We start from the raw sequence: 13,704 nt of genomic DNA, 5'->3' as shown, positions 1-13,704 counted from the left end.
TGTTTTGTTTTGTTTTTTTGTATTTCTGGCATACAATCTTTATGGCCATAATCTGTTTGTTCTTTTAGACCATTGCCAAATTCTGTGTGTCATATTTTGTTTATAGTTTTTGCATTGCTCTTTGTAAATTCTCTGGTTTTAGGTATGTGCCTGTGTGTGTGCGTGTGCGTGTGTGTTTTGAAGCAGGGTTTTTGGTTAGCCTCATAGGTAATTTGGGAGCTTCTCTTTTTGTTTGCTTTTAGACAATGGCGCAGTGTGTACACTGCCTCTCCCTTAGAGGTATTCTGAAATACCTGTAAAGTGATCTGGGCCTAGTGCCTTTTTTTGCACACATCCTTGATTTCTTCTTAAATTTCTTTTGAGGTTATTGCTCTATTTGGATTTTCTACATCTCCTTGATTTGCTTTTGTTACTTTACATCTTCCCATTTTGTTTGATTTCCTCTTATGATTCAAACTAGTCTATGCATCTGTTGTTTTAGCCTCTTTTTTTTTTTTTTTTTTGGTTGGTTTGTTTAATTACATTCTTTTCCCTTTTGGATGGACTCACACGTGCAGTTAGTGGTGACCACTGCTCTAGATTCCAGGCACTGAGTACACACTGAGCAGGCAGTGGGGAACGTGACGGACAGATCCCTGTCTTCACTGCTCTAGATTCCAGGCACTGAGTACACACTGGGCAGGCAGTGGGGAACGTGACGGACAGATCCCTGTCTTCACTGCTCTAGATTCCAGGCACCGAGTACACACTGAGCAGGCAGTGGGGAACGTGACGGACAGATCCCTGTCTTCACTGCTCTAGATTCCAGGCACTGAGTACACACTGAGCAGGCAGTGGGGAACGTGACTGACAGATCCCTGTCTTCACTGCTCTAGATTCCAGGCACTGAGTACACACTGGGCAGGCAGTGGGGAACGTGACTGACAGATCCCTGTCTTCATGTGGCATGCTTTATAAATCTAATAGATCTGAGAAAACAAACAAATAAACAAAGCAAGACCTAACATTGAAATTTACTTGTATTGATCAAGTTTACTTCCCCCTCCTATTTCTTTACAATGAATTTTTATCTTTATTCATTTCTTTCTTGTATAAGTTAAATTTGTGGTACTCTTTCCCTAGCTTTTGATTTGAATGCTTAATTATTTTACCTTCAGTATTTATTATTTTTAAATAAGTAAGCATTAGGCTCTCCATTTTTCTCAGAGCATCGCTTGGCTGCATCCAGAAGAGGTCGCTGTGTGGTCCCCTCATGGTGCCTCATTTCCGCTGATTGGCTCATCTCCCTCCTTCCCCACTGCCCACACTGTTTCCCACTTTGTTTAGAGAGCCTTGCCCCTGATCTTTCTCTGAAGGTAAATGCTGCTGTTACTGTTCCCAGACAGGCCTTTAATTAATAATGTGTGTGGTTGTCCGTTCCGGTTCCCCATAGTCAGTGACTCTGAACTTGAAGTTACTCCAGAAGGCAGCTCTCACCTCTGCAGTAGCCTCTTCTCTGTCGATCTGGCATTGGAATTTTTCCATCATCCCGACCCTATTTGCTCTTTTTTTTTTTTTAATGTTTTTATTGATATTTTAGGGAGAGAGATAGAAACATCAATGTGATAGAGAAACATCCATCAGCTGCCTCCTGCACGCCCCCTACTGGGGATGGAGCCCGCAACCCGGGCATGTGCCCTGACCGGGAATCGAACCAGGACTCAGTCCATGGGACAACGCTCAATCCCCTGAGCCACACCGGCCGAGCTAGTTGCTCTTTCTCTTCCAGAAATTGCTCCCTTTCCTGGCTCACTCATGATGGTCCTTCCCATTTCTCAGTCCTCCTGTGGAATTCTTTTCCTTCTGTCTCTTCTCCATTGCACATGTGAGCGCCATCTAGAGTCTAGAGGGCTCTCGACTGGCTGGGGTGGGCCTCGTTGGGGGAACAAGAGCCGACGCAGAGGCAGGGATGTGGGAAGTCTCTGCCCAGATCATTTCCATCTGCTTTCCTTTGTTCCTCAGGTGAACTTTGGGCTCTTCGTCGGCATCATCTTCATCCTCGTGCAGAAACTTCAGTCTCCAGACATGGGAGGCAATGAGTCCAGCATCTACTTGTAAGTACCACGTGTGAATGTCATAGTCACTTCCAACAGCCGTGAGGGCCATGCGCTCAGGCCGCAGGAGGAGGGCCTGGGTTTGCGGACTGGGCAGCCAACCATGGGGCAAGATTCCTTTCTGATTAAAGTGCCTTTAAAATCTAGTTGCCCGCCTCTCCTCAGCCAACCCAGGAGCTCCCAACCACATGGTGATTACATAGAAGGGAAAAGAGAGAGAGCGGGGAAGAGACCGACAGACGACAGGTCACCCTAGGAAAATCAAGATGGACATTGCCTGATTCTCTAGGGTAGTTGAGGTCTTGGTGTGCAGGATTTCCTTTGGGGCTCTTGGTTCTTTGGGAAGCTCATGAACATCACTGGTGGCCTGACGTTCCCACCCCAGCCCAGTGTGTGCAGGTTGCTCCAGTCCCCACCAGTGAGTCCCCACCAGAGAGAACAGGGACGTTCTCTCCAGTCTGGGTAGTGGAATGGGGGAATACGTTTCTTCCCCTCCCCTCAGGGAAGCTCTACTTGGGGGTCTGGTCCTCCTCCTATAACTCCCTCTTCCCTGAGCAAAGGAATACCTGATATGTTTGGGATGATGGGGTTCGAAGGTGACCTCTTACCAGTGAGTGTAGGGTCTTCTTCACTTCTGCTGCCTTGTGCTTTGTCTCCTGTAAGTGTCCTGCGGTCATGTCTCCAACACTGACCCCTCTGTGCTCTGTCCCACCCCTCTCCCACCGAGTCCCTTCCACCTGACTCTTCTTGCTGCATGATCAGAAGCATGGCCAGCTGGGTGTGTGGGTGTGGGGGCACTTCTGATGCTGGGGCAGAAGGTCCGTCCCCTGTGGTTGGTTGGAGGGGCCAGATGGGCTCAGAGAGCCTGCGGGGAGTCTCTGGGGCCTGTCCGTGGGCAGGGTACAAGACACAGATGTTGCTTCCTCATTTTTCAAGAAGAGGGCAGGTTAGAAGGAGCTGAGATATTCTCATTGCATAAGTGGGGGCGTTGTCCTGCCTTCATCAGAGCCCCTAACCTGGGGCTCAGAACTTGAACAGCTGCCCGGTGGTCAGGTGGAGCAGCGAGACTCCAGCAGAGGGTTTCCCCACCCACCCATTCTCCTGGAGAGAGAGGCAGAAACTGTTCAGAAGCCCATCCTGGACCCTTCCCTAAGGCTGCTGGGGCTTCCCGTGGTCTGTGTGTTCAGCCGGGCACTGCTTGCTGCGGGAGCCCTTCCGCTGGGCTGGGGGAGCACAGAGCTCGGCTTGGTAAGCGTTGTTCTTTCTGCATGAGGACGATTCCTTTACTTGGAAAAGAACCCCTCCTGTTCAGTTATTCGCTTACATTTTTTTTCATACTTTTGCAAGTTTTATCAACCTTTATTTATTTGTGTATGTTATATAGACAAAAACTATTCATCCGTAATACGTCATTAAGGCTCCGAGGCCCTGCCCTGGGGGCCCAGTGGGACCTGTTCCCTGCAGTTAGCTGACTGCCCTAGAGACGTCATTCCTGCTTGGTGTCAGGGCCCCACTCCGCAGGGCCCTGCTGCTCTGCTCTCCTCGCCTCCCCGTCCAGATCACACACTGTGTCTTGTGTTGGCCCCATTCTCCTGCTTGAGGGCGGATTGGCTCCTACAAACAGTTATCTCAGGGGTCTGAAGCCGGTGCGGAGCTGTCAGCCTCATCTCGCCTCCGAGCGCTAGCAGCCTGGTCACCCCTCCCCCCTTTCTGTTAGCATCGGTTTCTTCTTCGAAGGCCTGGGACCTCGTCTCTGGGGGCTCTTCCAGCTCCCCTCACTCTTCCTGTGCAAAGACACCCAAGGCTCAGCCACACCCCAAATAGGACACTCTGCTGATGCCAAGACACACTTCACCAGCTCAGACATCCTGCCCCAGGTGGTCAGGGCTGCCAGGGTCTGATGGGAGAGAAGCTTGGGGCCAGATTTCTAAGCGATCACAGACTTGGGTCTGTGGAGCCCTATCAGGCCCTCCTACTGCCGAGATAAGAACCGTTGTAATCAGCACATGGTTCCTCCAGGCACAGTCCAGAGACATTGTGGGGTTGGCGCGATACCAGCACAGCAGAGTGAATATTGCAATAAAGTGAGTCGCACACTTGCTTGGTTTCCTAGTGCATAGGGAAGTTATGTTTACACTATACTGTAGTCCATTAAATGTGCAGTAGCAGTATGTCTAAAAAACAATGTAGATATCTGGGAGGTCTCCCCTCCCTACTGATGGCAGATGACTGGACAGGGTGGTGGCCGGGGCAGCTGTGGCAATTTCTTAAGATGCAGTGAAGTTTGGCACATGGATCGACTCTTATACACGTGATTTCTCTGTAGCATGGGATAGTATTTGATAGCATTATGCTTAAAGTAGAACGTCTGTCAAAATTGGACTCGGTCCTCTCCAACCCTGACACTGCCTTATCAACTAAGCTTATGTAATAGTCTAAATCCTTTGTTGTCCTTTCAATAATCTTTAGAACATCTTCACCAGGAATAGATTCCATCCCAAGAAACCACTTTCCTTGCTTATCCATGAGAAGCTACTCCTCATCCGATCAAGTGTTATCCTGAGACTACAGCAGTTCAGTCCCATTTCTGACTCCACTTCTCATTCTGGGTCTCTTCTGTTTCACCACCTCTGCAGGGACTTACCCCAGGGAAGTCTTGGCCCCTCAAAGTCATCCTGGAGGGTTGAAATCCACTTCTTCTAAACTTCTATTAATGTTGGTATTTGTTACCTCTGCCCATGAAACACCAGTGTTCTCAATGGCATTAGAATAGTGTATCTTTTCCAGAAAGTTTTCTGAGTTTTTTTTTTCCAGGTTAATCAGAGGAATCACTATGCATGGCAGCTGTAGCTATGAAATTTATTTCTTTGATCCTTGAGCTGCAGAAGGAACGTTGTGTCAGCAGGCATGAAAACAGCATAATCTCATTGTACATCTCCATCAGAGGTCTTGGGTGACCAGGTGCATTGTCAACGAGCAGTAATATTTCAAAAGGAATCTTTTTTTTTATGAGCAGTAAGCCTCAACAGTGGGCTTAAAACTTTTAGTACAACATGTTGTAAACAGATGTGCAGTTGTCCAGGCTTTGTTGTTCCACTTACAGAGCATAGGCAGAGTAGATTTAGCGTATTCTTAAGGACCCTGGGACTTTCAGGTGGTAAATGAACACTGGTTCGCTTAAAGTCACAGCTGCACCAGCCCCTCACAGGAGAGTCAGCCTGTCCTTTGAAGCCAGGCGCTGACTTCTCCTCTCTGGCTATGGAAGTCCTCGCTAGCATCTTCTTCCAAGAGATGCTGTTTCTCCCACACCGAAACCCCGTTGTTGAGTGTGGCCACTTTCGTCAGTTACCTGGCGGGGTGTCTGGGTAACGTGCTGCAGCTGCTACGTCAGCACCTGCTGCCTCACCTGCACTTGGAGGTTAGGGAGACGGCTCCTTTCCTTGCACCTCCTGGACCTGCCTCGGCCAGCTTCCGACTTTCCTTCTGCAGCCTCCTCACCTCGCTCAGCCTCCACGGAATCGAGGCGAGTTAGGGCCTTGCTCGGGACTAGGCTTTGGCTTAGGGGAATGTTGCTGCTGGTTTTAACTTCTCTCCAGACCACGGAAACTTCCACATCAGCAATAAGGCTGTTTCGTTTTCTTATCATTCATGTGTTTACTGGGAAGCACTTTCCTCTCCTTCAAGAACGTGTCCTTTGCGTGTACAGTGTGGCTATTTGGCACGAGAGGTGTAGCTTTAGGCCTGTCTCAGTTTTCAACATGCCTTTCTCACTAAGCTTACTCATTTCTAGCTTTTGACTTAAGTGAGAGATGTGTGACTCTTCCTTTCACTTGAACACTTGGAGGCCATTGTAGGGTTATTAATTAGCCACATTTCAATATTGTGTCTCAGGGAATAGGGAGGCCCGAGGAGAGGGAGAGAGACTGGGGAACGGCCAGTCGCTGGGGCCGTCAGAACTCACACATCTATCGATTACATGTCTTATCTGGTTTGTAGAGCCCCGAAACATTACAAAAGCAACATCAAAGATCACTCATCACAGATCACCATAACACATATAATAACGACACCAAAGTTTGAAATAGCTCAAGAATTACCAAAATGTGACAGACAGGAAGTAAGCAAATGCTAGTGGGAAAATGGTACCAATAGACTTGCTTGACACAGGGCTGCTACAAACCTTCAATTTGTGGGGAAAAAAGCAGTATCTGCGAAGTACAATGAAACAAGGTATGTCCGCACACTTGCACGCAGCTGTGTAAAGAGCCAGCCAATTGGTTGCTTCTATCGTGTGAAAACTCCCCTTCCTGTCTCCGTAAATCCTTTGTATAGAGAAAGGCAAAACGTGCTCAACTCAAGCCCCAAAGATTAAAACCTCGGATGGATATGGTCTGCCGGCTAGGGTGGGGAGGCTGACACAGGACAGGGGATCAGCTTGATCCTGTTACATTCAAGGACGTGTTTGAGGGTGTCCAGGGTCGGGGAGGCCCTGTTGGCGGGAGTGAGGGGACATCGCAGGGACAGTGCTGCTAAGAATGCAGAGTGTTGGAAAGCACCTGCAAGTCAGTCCATGCACATTTAATGCTAACGAACACCCAGAGGGTCTGGCGAGACAGGTGTTAAAACGTGTGTATGCAGAGTGTAACCCTGTTTGTCAGTGCAGGGAGCCAGTGGGCAGGGAGGTGCAGCCAGCCCAGTAGGAAGGCATGAGGCATAGCCTGCGGGCCGCCCTTGACTCCATGCTTGACCACACCATCGTTCCCGACCCCAGGGAATTTCCAGGCGAGAAGATGGTGTTAAGCAAGTATATGCGCAAGGCTGCCTGGAAGAAGAGGCCCCAGTGGGTTCCAGCCTGTGTAAAACTGCCCACCCGGAGGGTGTTGAGCTGCACGGTGTCTGCTGTGGGGGAGGGGAGACGATGGGGGCATTGGAAAGGGCAGGGTGTGGTGGGAGAGGATTTTAGGACTGTGCCTGAGTTTTCTTGGGCCACCAGAATTATGTGTTGGGCCGAGAAGACCTACAGATCTACCAACAGCTTTTTGGTTTTTTCCTCTGTTTCCAGAACAAACTTAAGCCTGGGAATCCCCAAGAAAGCCCGAGAGGACCCCCTGCCTGTGCCCTCAGACCAGCATTCACTCCCTTTCCTGTAGGTTGGCTCCAGCTGCTCAGATGCTAAGGGTTTGTCCTCCGTAGACGAGACAGCGCTCCCGACCCAGCTCAGAAGGACCTGCTGGGGGCTGGGCAGTGGCGCTGAGCCACCCACACTCCCTCAGCCGGTGCTCCTGGTACAATGCTTCTCTGGGGCCAGGCCTTGGGCGTGGAGTGTGGGCCTGTGTCAGGGCTCAGCACGTGCTCAGCTCAAGTGGGTCTTGGGGAGGGGTTAGAGCGCAGCCCGGGGCTGGGTCAGGGTTAGCCTGCCTTTTCCTGGGGACCAGGGTTACCTCTGAGAAGCCAGCTGACTCAGAATGGGGGGGGGGGGGCTCCAGGGTAGACTCGGCCTGGCCCTGCACAGACTGGCTGTATTCCCAGTGGTCTTCCTGGGAAGACCCGCACTGGCTGCTGCCTCTTGGGTCTGGTGTGGGGGAGGGAAACCCCATCCGATCCCCCTCGGACCCCACAGAGGGGTCTCCATGGTCCCCAGGGCAGAGGAAGGCGAGAACTGACACTGATGTCATAGCTGGCTCAGCAGGGCCGTATGTGCCCAGTGTCAGGACGACACTCACCTCTGAAGACAGGCACTCCCGTGGCTGGGCCGGAGGGCGCCAGGAAGCTTCATTCGGGAACTGACACCTCCTAATGCTTCTGGTTCACCTGGGGCTCCACCTTCCACTTCTGAAGCACCCTCTCCCCTGCCTAGGAGCACCCCATCCTCCCAGCCCCTGTTAGGGATTGGCGGCAGGGAATGGTTACCCCCATGCTGCAGATAGAGAAATGGAGGCCCAGAGAAGGAAAGTGGTATCACCCAAGATCGTCCAGCAAGTCAATGGCCAATCTGAGCCTTGAGCTCAGGCGCCCCATCCCCCAGGCTGGGCTTCTGATGGGGGTACCAATGTGGTGTGGAGTACCTCCCTGGGGACTGGGTTGGGTTCTGGGGGTTCACGGCATCTTAGCCTCAGGAGGGAGTCTATAATGTTCAGCCGAGACCATGATATCCTGTGGCTTGTCACATCCAATGCTACACTGATCACCAGGGTCAGGGTGACTAGACGGGTGGGACCCACAGAGGTCTCCCTGCAGGGGTTTCTGTCTTGCATCTGGCAGGTGTTTCCTAGGGCTCCAGCCGCGTAGCCTGGCACACGAGGGGCACTAAAGCATTCGTGGAGTTTGGCCTGAGACCACAGCAGGGGCCCAAGAGACCAGGTGCTGCATCCCTGGGTAACATGCGGCAGTGCCAAGACCTGGAAATGGCTTTGGCCTTCCTGCAGACAAGCAGCAGAGCCTTGGCAGGACGAGGCCCAGGAGCCAGGGCACGCTGACTTCCTGCTCCGGCATCGCCCCTGTGCACGGGCTGGCGCTGCTCACCAAGCAGCCCCCACCCAGCACTCTTATCTGAGTCTCTTTATCTTCCCTTGGATGCAAATCGGAACTGAGCTCATCCGCCAGCCTGGCTCTATCTCTTCCTCCTGATTAAATTCCTTTTCCCTCTTCCCCCAGCTGTTGTGACTTCCAGAGAACCTGACATCTCTCCCTTTCTCATGCCTGTCTCCGGCTTGACTGGCACTCCCTGTGCTGCTTTTCAGTGGGTGCTTTTGCACAGAGTCATTGAAGACTTGGGGGGAGGGGAGTGTTTGGGGAGAAGAGCCCTCACCTGTCCCTGGATCCCTGTCCTGAGAGCCCTCCTTGCCCCGCGTCCTGCCCCCCACCCAGGCCCCCTTGTAGGCACACATGTTTACCAGGGGCCGTTTCCGGCTGACTTGCCCCCGAGTGGCCTTGCGCCCCCTTTGCAGAAATCAGAGGAGCCTGTTTTGACCCTTCCCAGGGCCCGGGAAGGGCAGGGATGTTTGAGAGCTCTGGGTGGAGAGGCCTCGAAGGAGAACAGCTGAGGGTTAGGGTTCTGCGTGAGGGCTCAGGCCACTGTGCAGCCGAGGCTCGGGCCCTCGGGCTCCCGGACCCGGATTTCTGGGCCTCACACGGGCCCAGGCTGAGGATCAGGCCCTGACCGTAGGAGAGGCGCGTCCCTTTCAGGCTGGGCAAGGTCGGAAGTAACCGGAAGACTAGGAGAGCTTTCGTCCCTGAACACCCAGCGAAGCTCTTTTGAATTACATGTGTGTATGTGTACGTAATTTAAAGAACGACGTACTATTAGTGTCCACCTGTCCCTTTGTACGTAGACGGAGTGTGAAGCAGACCTGTGACATTCACTGAGGACACATGAGGGAAACTCTCAAATACGTGACTTGGTCTACACAGGCTTCACCCGGGGGTCTGGTTCAAGCGCAGGTTCCGAACCAGTGGGTCTGGGTGGCACCTGAGTTCCGCTTTCCGAGAAGCTGGCGGACGCGGCTGGCCCAGAGCGAGGCCCCTCGTCTATGACGTGGGCCGGTCCCCCCCTCAGCACGGCGGGATTGAAAGGTGCTGTTTAGTCCATGGGAACCGTAGCCCCTGCTGAGGCTCCGATGCTGGGCGCACCTCGGCGTGTCCCACCTTCGAAATGTGTGATTCACATTGAAATGTTCGCCTCAGCGAAAGGACGCACCCACGCCCAAGACCCTAGACATGCTCCCCGAGCTGAATCTGTCAGGCGTTTCTGTTCTCTGAGTCAGACCTCGGATGGGGCAGGTGACCGCCACTCCGGACCTCGGGCCACATGCCGCCTGAGGACGGTTTGCGACGCGGAAACTGCAGATGACATGCTATGGCTCTCGGTCCCGCTCACGTTTGTCAGAGAAGGACAGAGGTGTCCGTGGCCCGGGCCATAGGCAGGACCGAGAAGGACTAGAAGGGGAGATGCAGCCTGAGCCTCTGTGAGGGCGGAAGCTCTGGCGAGCTGGACAGGCGCCTGGGCCCGCGAGGGCGTGCCCCTCGGACGACTCGTTTCCGCAGGCAGTGGGACGGTGCCCAGAAGGTGCCCCTAGCCCCCAGCCCCCGCCCGTGGAACTCCTCGGGGGAATCTGCCTGCCCTGTGCCGGGCGCCTGTGCGCTCAGCGTGGTGGGAATGCCCCCCATCTGCTGTCCCACGTGGGACCCGCCGGCCACATGTAGCTGTCGACTCCTTGCCATGTGGCCAAAGCCAGTGAGGAAGCAGTTCCAGTTTGACGTAGTTTTCACGCACATAGCCGCGGATGGGTGGATCGGGTCGAGACTGACAGTGTCTTCCCCCCAGGCTCCCTGTTCCGCGTGCGCCCAGGGCCCTGGGGCCGAGGCAGGGGAAGGCTCAGCGGAAGAAGAGAGGTGGGGAGGGGGGACCCCTCTACATAATCCAGTGCACAGCTGGCCTGATTCCAGGCTCGGTCCGCCAAGGCCGGGCGCCGTGGGCCGTGGTGTTTCCAGTCGCGTTGCCCTGGGCGACCCCGACAAGGCCATGGAGCTGACTCTGGAGACAGCTGCCAGCTCCTGAGACCCAGCCCAGGCCCACCTTCCGCACACACGTGTTCTCTCCAAACCCGCCCCCACGCCGGTGGTCCCAGAGTGAGTGTGTGTGCATGTCCATGAACAGACGCGTACACGTATGGGCGTGTGTTCTCGTGTCCAGAGCTGACCCTGTCTTGGCCCTCGGCTTCCTCATTCTCCATGTCACCGCCTGGTCCCGTGTCCACTCCCGGCTCTCGGTCCCACCTCAGTCCCTCCCCTGCCCGCGGCCCCGCTGACGGAAGTGCTGATCTTGTCCCACCCAGCAGCTGCGTGCAGAAATGCTACTGCAGGCCAGAGCGGGCTCAGCAGCACTCCTGCAAGATGTCAGAACTGTCCACCATTACTCTGTAAGTGTGCGTGGCTGTGGCCCGTGTCCGGGAGGGGGGGCGCATGCCGCCGCCTGAGCCTGCGTCCTGCGCGGGGCTGGAGGAGAGAGCCCCGCCCGAGCCCCTTCCTGGCTGTTGCATGTTGACGTCTGTGTCTTGTGAGTTCTCTGCAACCTCGCGGGCGGGAGGGGCGCCGTGGGGACCGGGCTGCAGCCGCTGAGGGAGCCGCCAGGGCTTGGCTGGTGCTGAGGAAGGGCCTGGAAGCTTTGGCACTGCTGCCTCGATGTGTGGTCTTCCCAGTGTCCTACTTCTCCGGGTCCAGGCTTCGGAACTGCCAGACTGTCTGCTGGTCTCAGAGCTTGGGGTCACACAGTGTGTCCCCCCCCCGGCCCGGCGCCCTGGCTGCCCGGGCCCCACTCACACTCACGGGCCGTCGGCTCACTCAGTCCCGTCACAGCCCTGGGAGGCGGGTGCTCGTTGTACCCCACTCCCCAGCTGTGGGGACCGAAGCACAGAGAGGTGAACAGGTCACATAATTGGCAGGGTGAGGATCCGAACCAGGGAGTCCTGTCACCCGACCCCAGCGTGTCCCTGACGGAGCAGCCGCCTCATTTGGACATCCCTTTAGGGGGGGGGGTGGTCGCCTTGGACTGTTGGAAGCTTTTCTTAGAATTTTCTTAGGACTTCTCTGCCACAGATGCCTCCTCGGAGCAGGGGACAGACACCAGGGCCTGAGTCACTGTCTCTGGGCCCTGGTGACCTCCTCATGTGCCTCCACCCAGTTCCTCACCTGCCACAGGGGTCACGGGGGTGCCCTGGGTCAGTGGCAGAAGTCCCCGCCAGAGGGCAGGTGGCATGCTGGGACTGGGCGGTGGGACACCCTGACACCAGTCGCCACACCTGCCAGGGGCCGGGCCGGGCCGGAGCCCATGCCTGAGAGGTCACTGTTTCTCACACCAACCCCATGCCGCCTGCTGCCGCCACAGACGCTAGAGAGGTCTGGCCCTTTGGTGCCTGGGGCATTTCTCAAACTTCAGGACACGTCTCTGGAAACAGGCCCATTTGTGGGAGGGCGGAGGGGAGGGACCGTAGCATGGCCCAGGGCCACCGTCCCCGGAGCCCCCTCAGTTAAGCTGCTCTTGAAAGTAGGGTCACAGAGGGGCCCCCAAGAGGATCACGTGCTGGCCTTTCCAGGCCACTTGCCTGTTCTTTCAACATGTTTATTCTTTAGCCAACACTTCCTGCGGGGGCCAGGCTCTGGGGCCAGGAGGTGAGCAGGGCCCGAGTGCCAGTGACCTTCAGATGGAAGGACTCTGAACCTTTCATGCCAGGCCTGTGCGGCCTGGCGAGTCCTGCGTGGACAGGTGCTTCCTGAGCGTGACCACTGCAGCACTGTGCCTGGGCTCCGCGTGGGCGCCCGCTCACATCCTGTCGGCACCAGCCCTGGCCCAGGGACCCCAGGTCTTGCAGAGCAGGCTGCCCATGAGCAGGGAGACAGTGGGTGGGCGCCCAGCCCTCCAGGGGCTTCTTCCTTCCAGGCGCGAGCCCTGGTCCACATGCAGGTCTCCCTAGGTTACTCCTCCCTTTTTTCGGTATCCCCTCCCTTCCTTCCTTCCTTCCTTCCTTCCTTCCTTCCTCCCTTCCTCCCTTCCTTCCTTCCTTCCTTCCTTCCTTCCTTCCTTCCTTCCTTCCTTCCTTCCTTCCTTCCTCTTCGCCTCCCTTCCTCCTTCCCTCTGGAAGCCAAGGGCCTCGCTCTGACTCCAGGGTTTGCTTCTGAGACCCAGAGCCCAGATTCAACAGAACTTTCTCCCCAAGAAAAGCTGGATAGGGAAGGGGGCGGGGCACACGGTGTGGCTGCCCCGAATCCGATGGCACCCCCACGCCCTGCTGCCCACCTGGTGGCCCAAGGGCTGCAGGGAGACGGGGAGGCTGAGCCTCGCACCCCGCCCAGCTCCGGGGGCCCAGGGAGACCACACCCCAGGGCAGGCCTCGGTGAGGAGGTTCAGAGGGAGTCAGTATGCTGGGGTGGGCGGATGGGGGTCCCATGTTTGGAGACCCTCTGGGAGCCCGCTCTTCGCAGAGAGGGCCCGCCCTCAGAACAGAGCCCTCCCGCCAGGTGAGGAGGCCGGGCAGGCAGGGGACCTGCCGAGAGCTGGCTTTGGGGACCAGAGGCCCTTTGGCTCTCTCCTCCCTGCCCCCGATCCCCTGCAGATGGCATTCTCTCTGACTCCGTTTCCTGGGTGGCAGGTTCCTCCTGCTTGGATGGGAATCATTCACGCCCACAGGCCGTCAGTGCTTCTAGGATCCGCCCACGTCTCTCCTGTGGTCCACTGGTCGTGCCCCCACCCACCCCCCTGCTGTCCGCACCTCCCTGTCACTCTCCATGAGTGTCCCTGGCTCGCCCAGCTCAGGAACACAGCTGTCTGGGCCCCGAGGGCTGCGCTCTTCAGGCCCACGCAGCCCCCTCTGGGGCAGGAACCCGCCACACGGTCACCCCAGCCTTCTGTGTCCCACCTCTGACCTTTGCCTCGACCTCACGGTCCCCCTGAGGGGTATCTGTAAATTACGTACATGCGCACGTTGCCTGGGATACCGATGTGGCCGAGAGGGACAGAAGCCCTGCAGACTGTCCCCAGGACCACCCAGGGAGCTCCGGGGCCCAGGCACTGTTGGCCACCGCCCCTCCCAGGCCCCAGGGACTTGGGAGAACTCTG

General features: G+C 55.8%; 1 protein-coding gene across 2 annotated transcripts in view; it reads left to right on the top strand.

Annotated features, from left to right (window-relative positions):
• ADCYAP1R1 (ADCYAP receptor type I) overlaps positions 1–13,704 on the top strand; it is a 46,513-nt gene that overhangs the window by 28,011 nt on the left and 4,798 nt on the right. The window contains exons 13-14 of one of the 2 annotated variants that reach the window (XM_036247186.1): positions 2,002–2,093; positions 10,928–11,011. In XM_036247186.1, coding sequence (XP_036103079.1) covers positions 2,002–2,093; positions 10,928–11,011 — 176 coding nt within the window. The remainder of the gene's footprint in view (positions 1–2,001; positions 2,094–10,927; positions 11,012–13,704) is intronic. The other variant, XM_036247187.1, reaches the window with a different exon arrangement.

This window comes from Molossus molossus, unplaced genomic scaffold (genome assembly GCF_014108415.1).
Source record: "Molossus molossus isolate mMolMol1 unplaced genomic scaffold, mMolMol1.p scaffold_m16_p_7, whole genome shotgun sequence".
NCBI classification, from domain to species: Eukaryota; Metazoa; Chordata; class Mammalia; order Chiroptera; family Molossidae; genus Molossus; species Molossus molossus.
The sequence above is the reverse complement of the archived record's forward strand: the minus strand, read 5'-3'. Positions and strand labels throughout refer to the sequence as shown.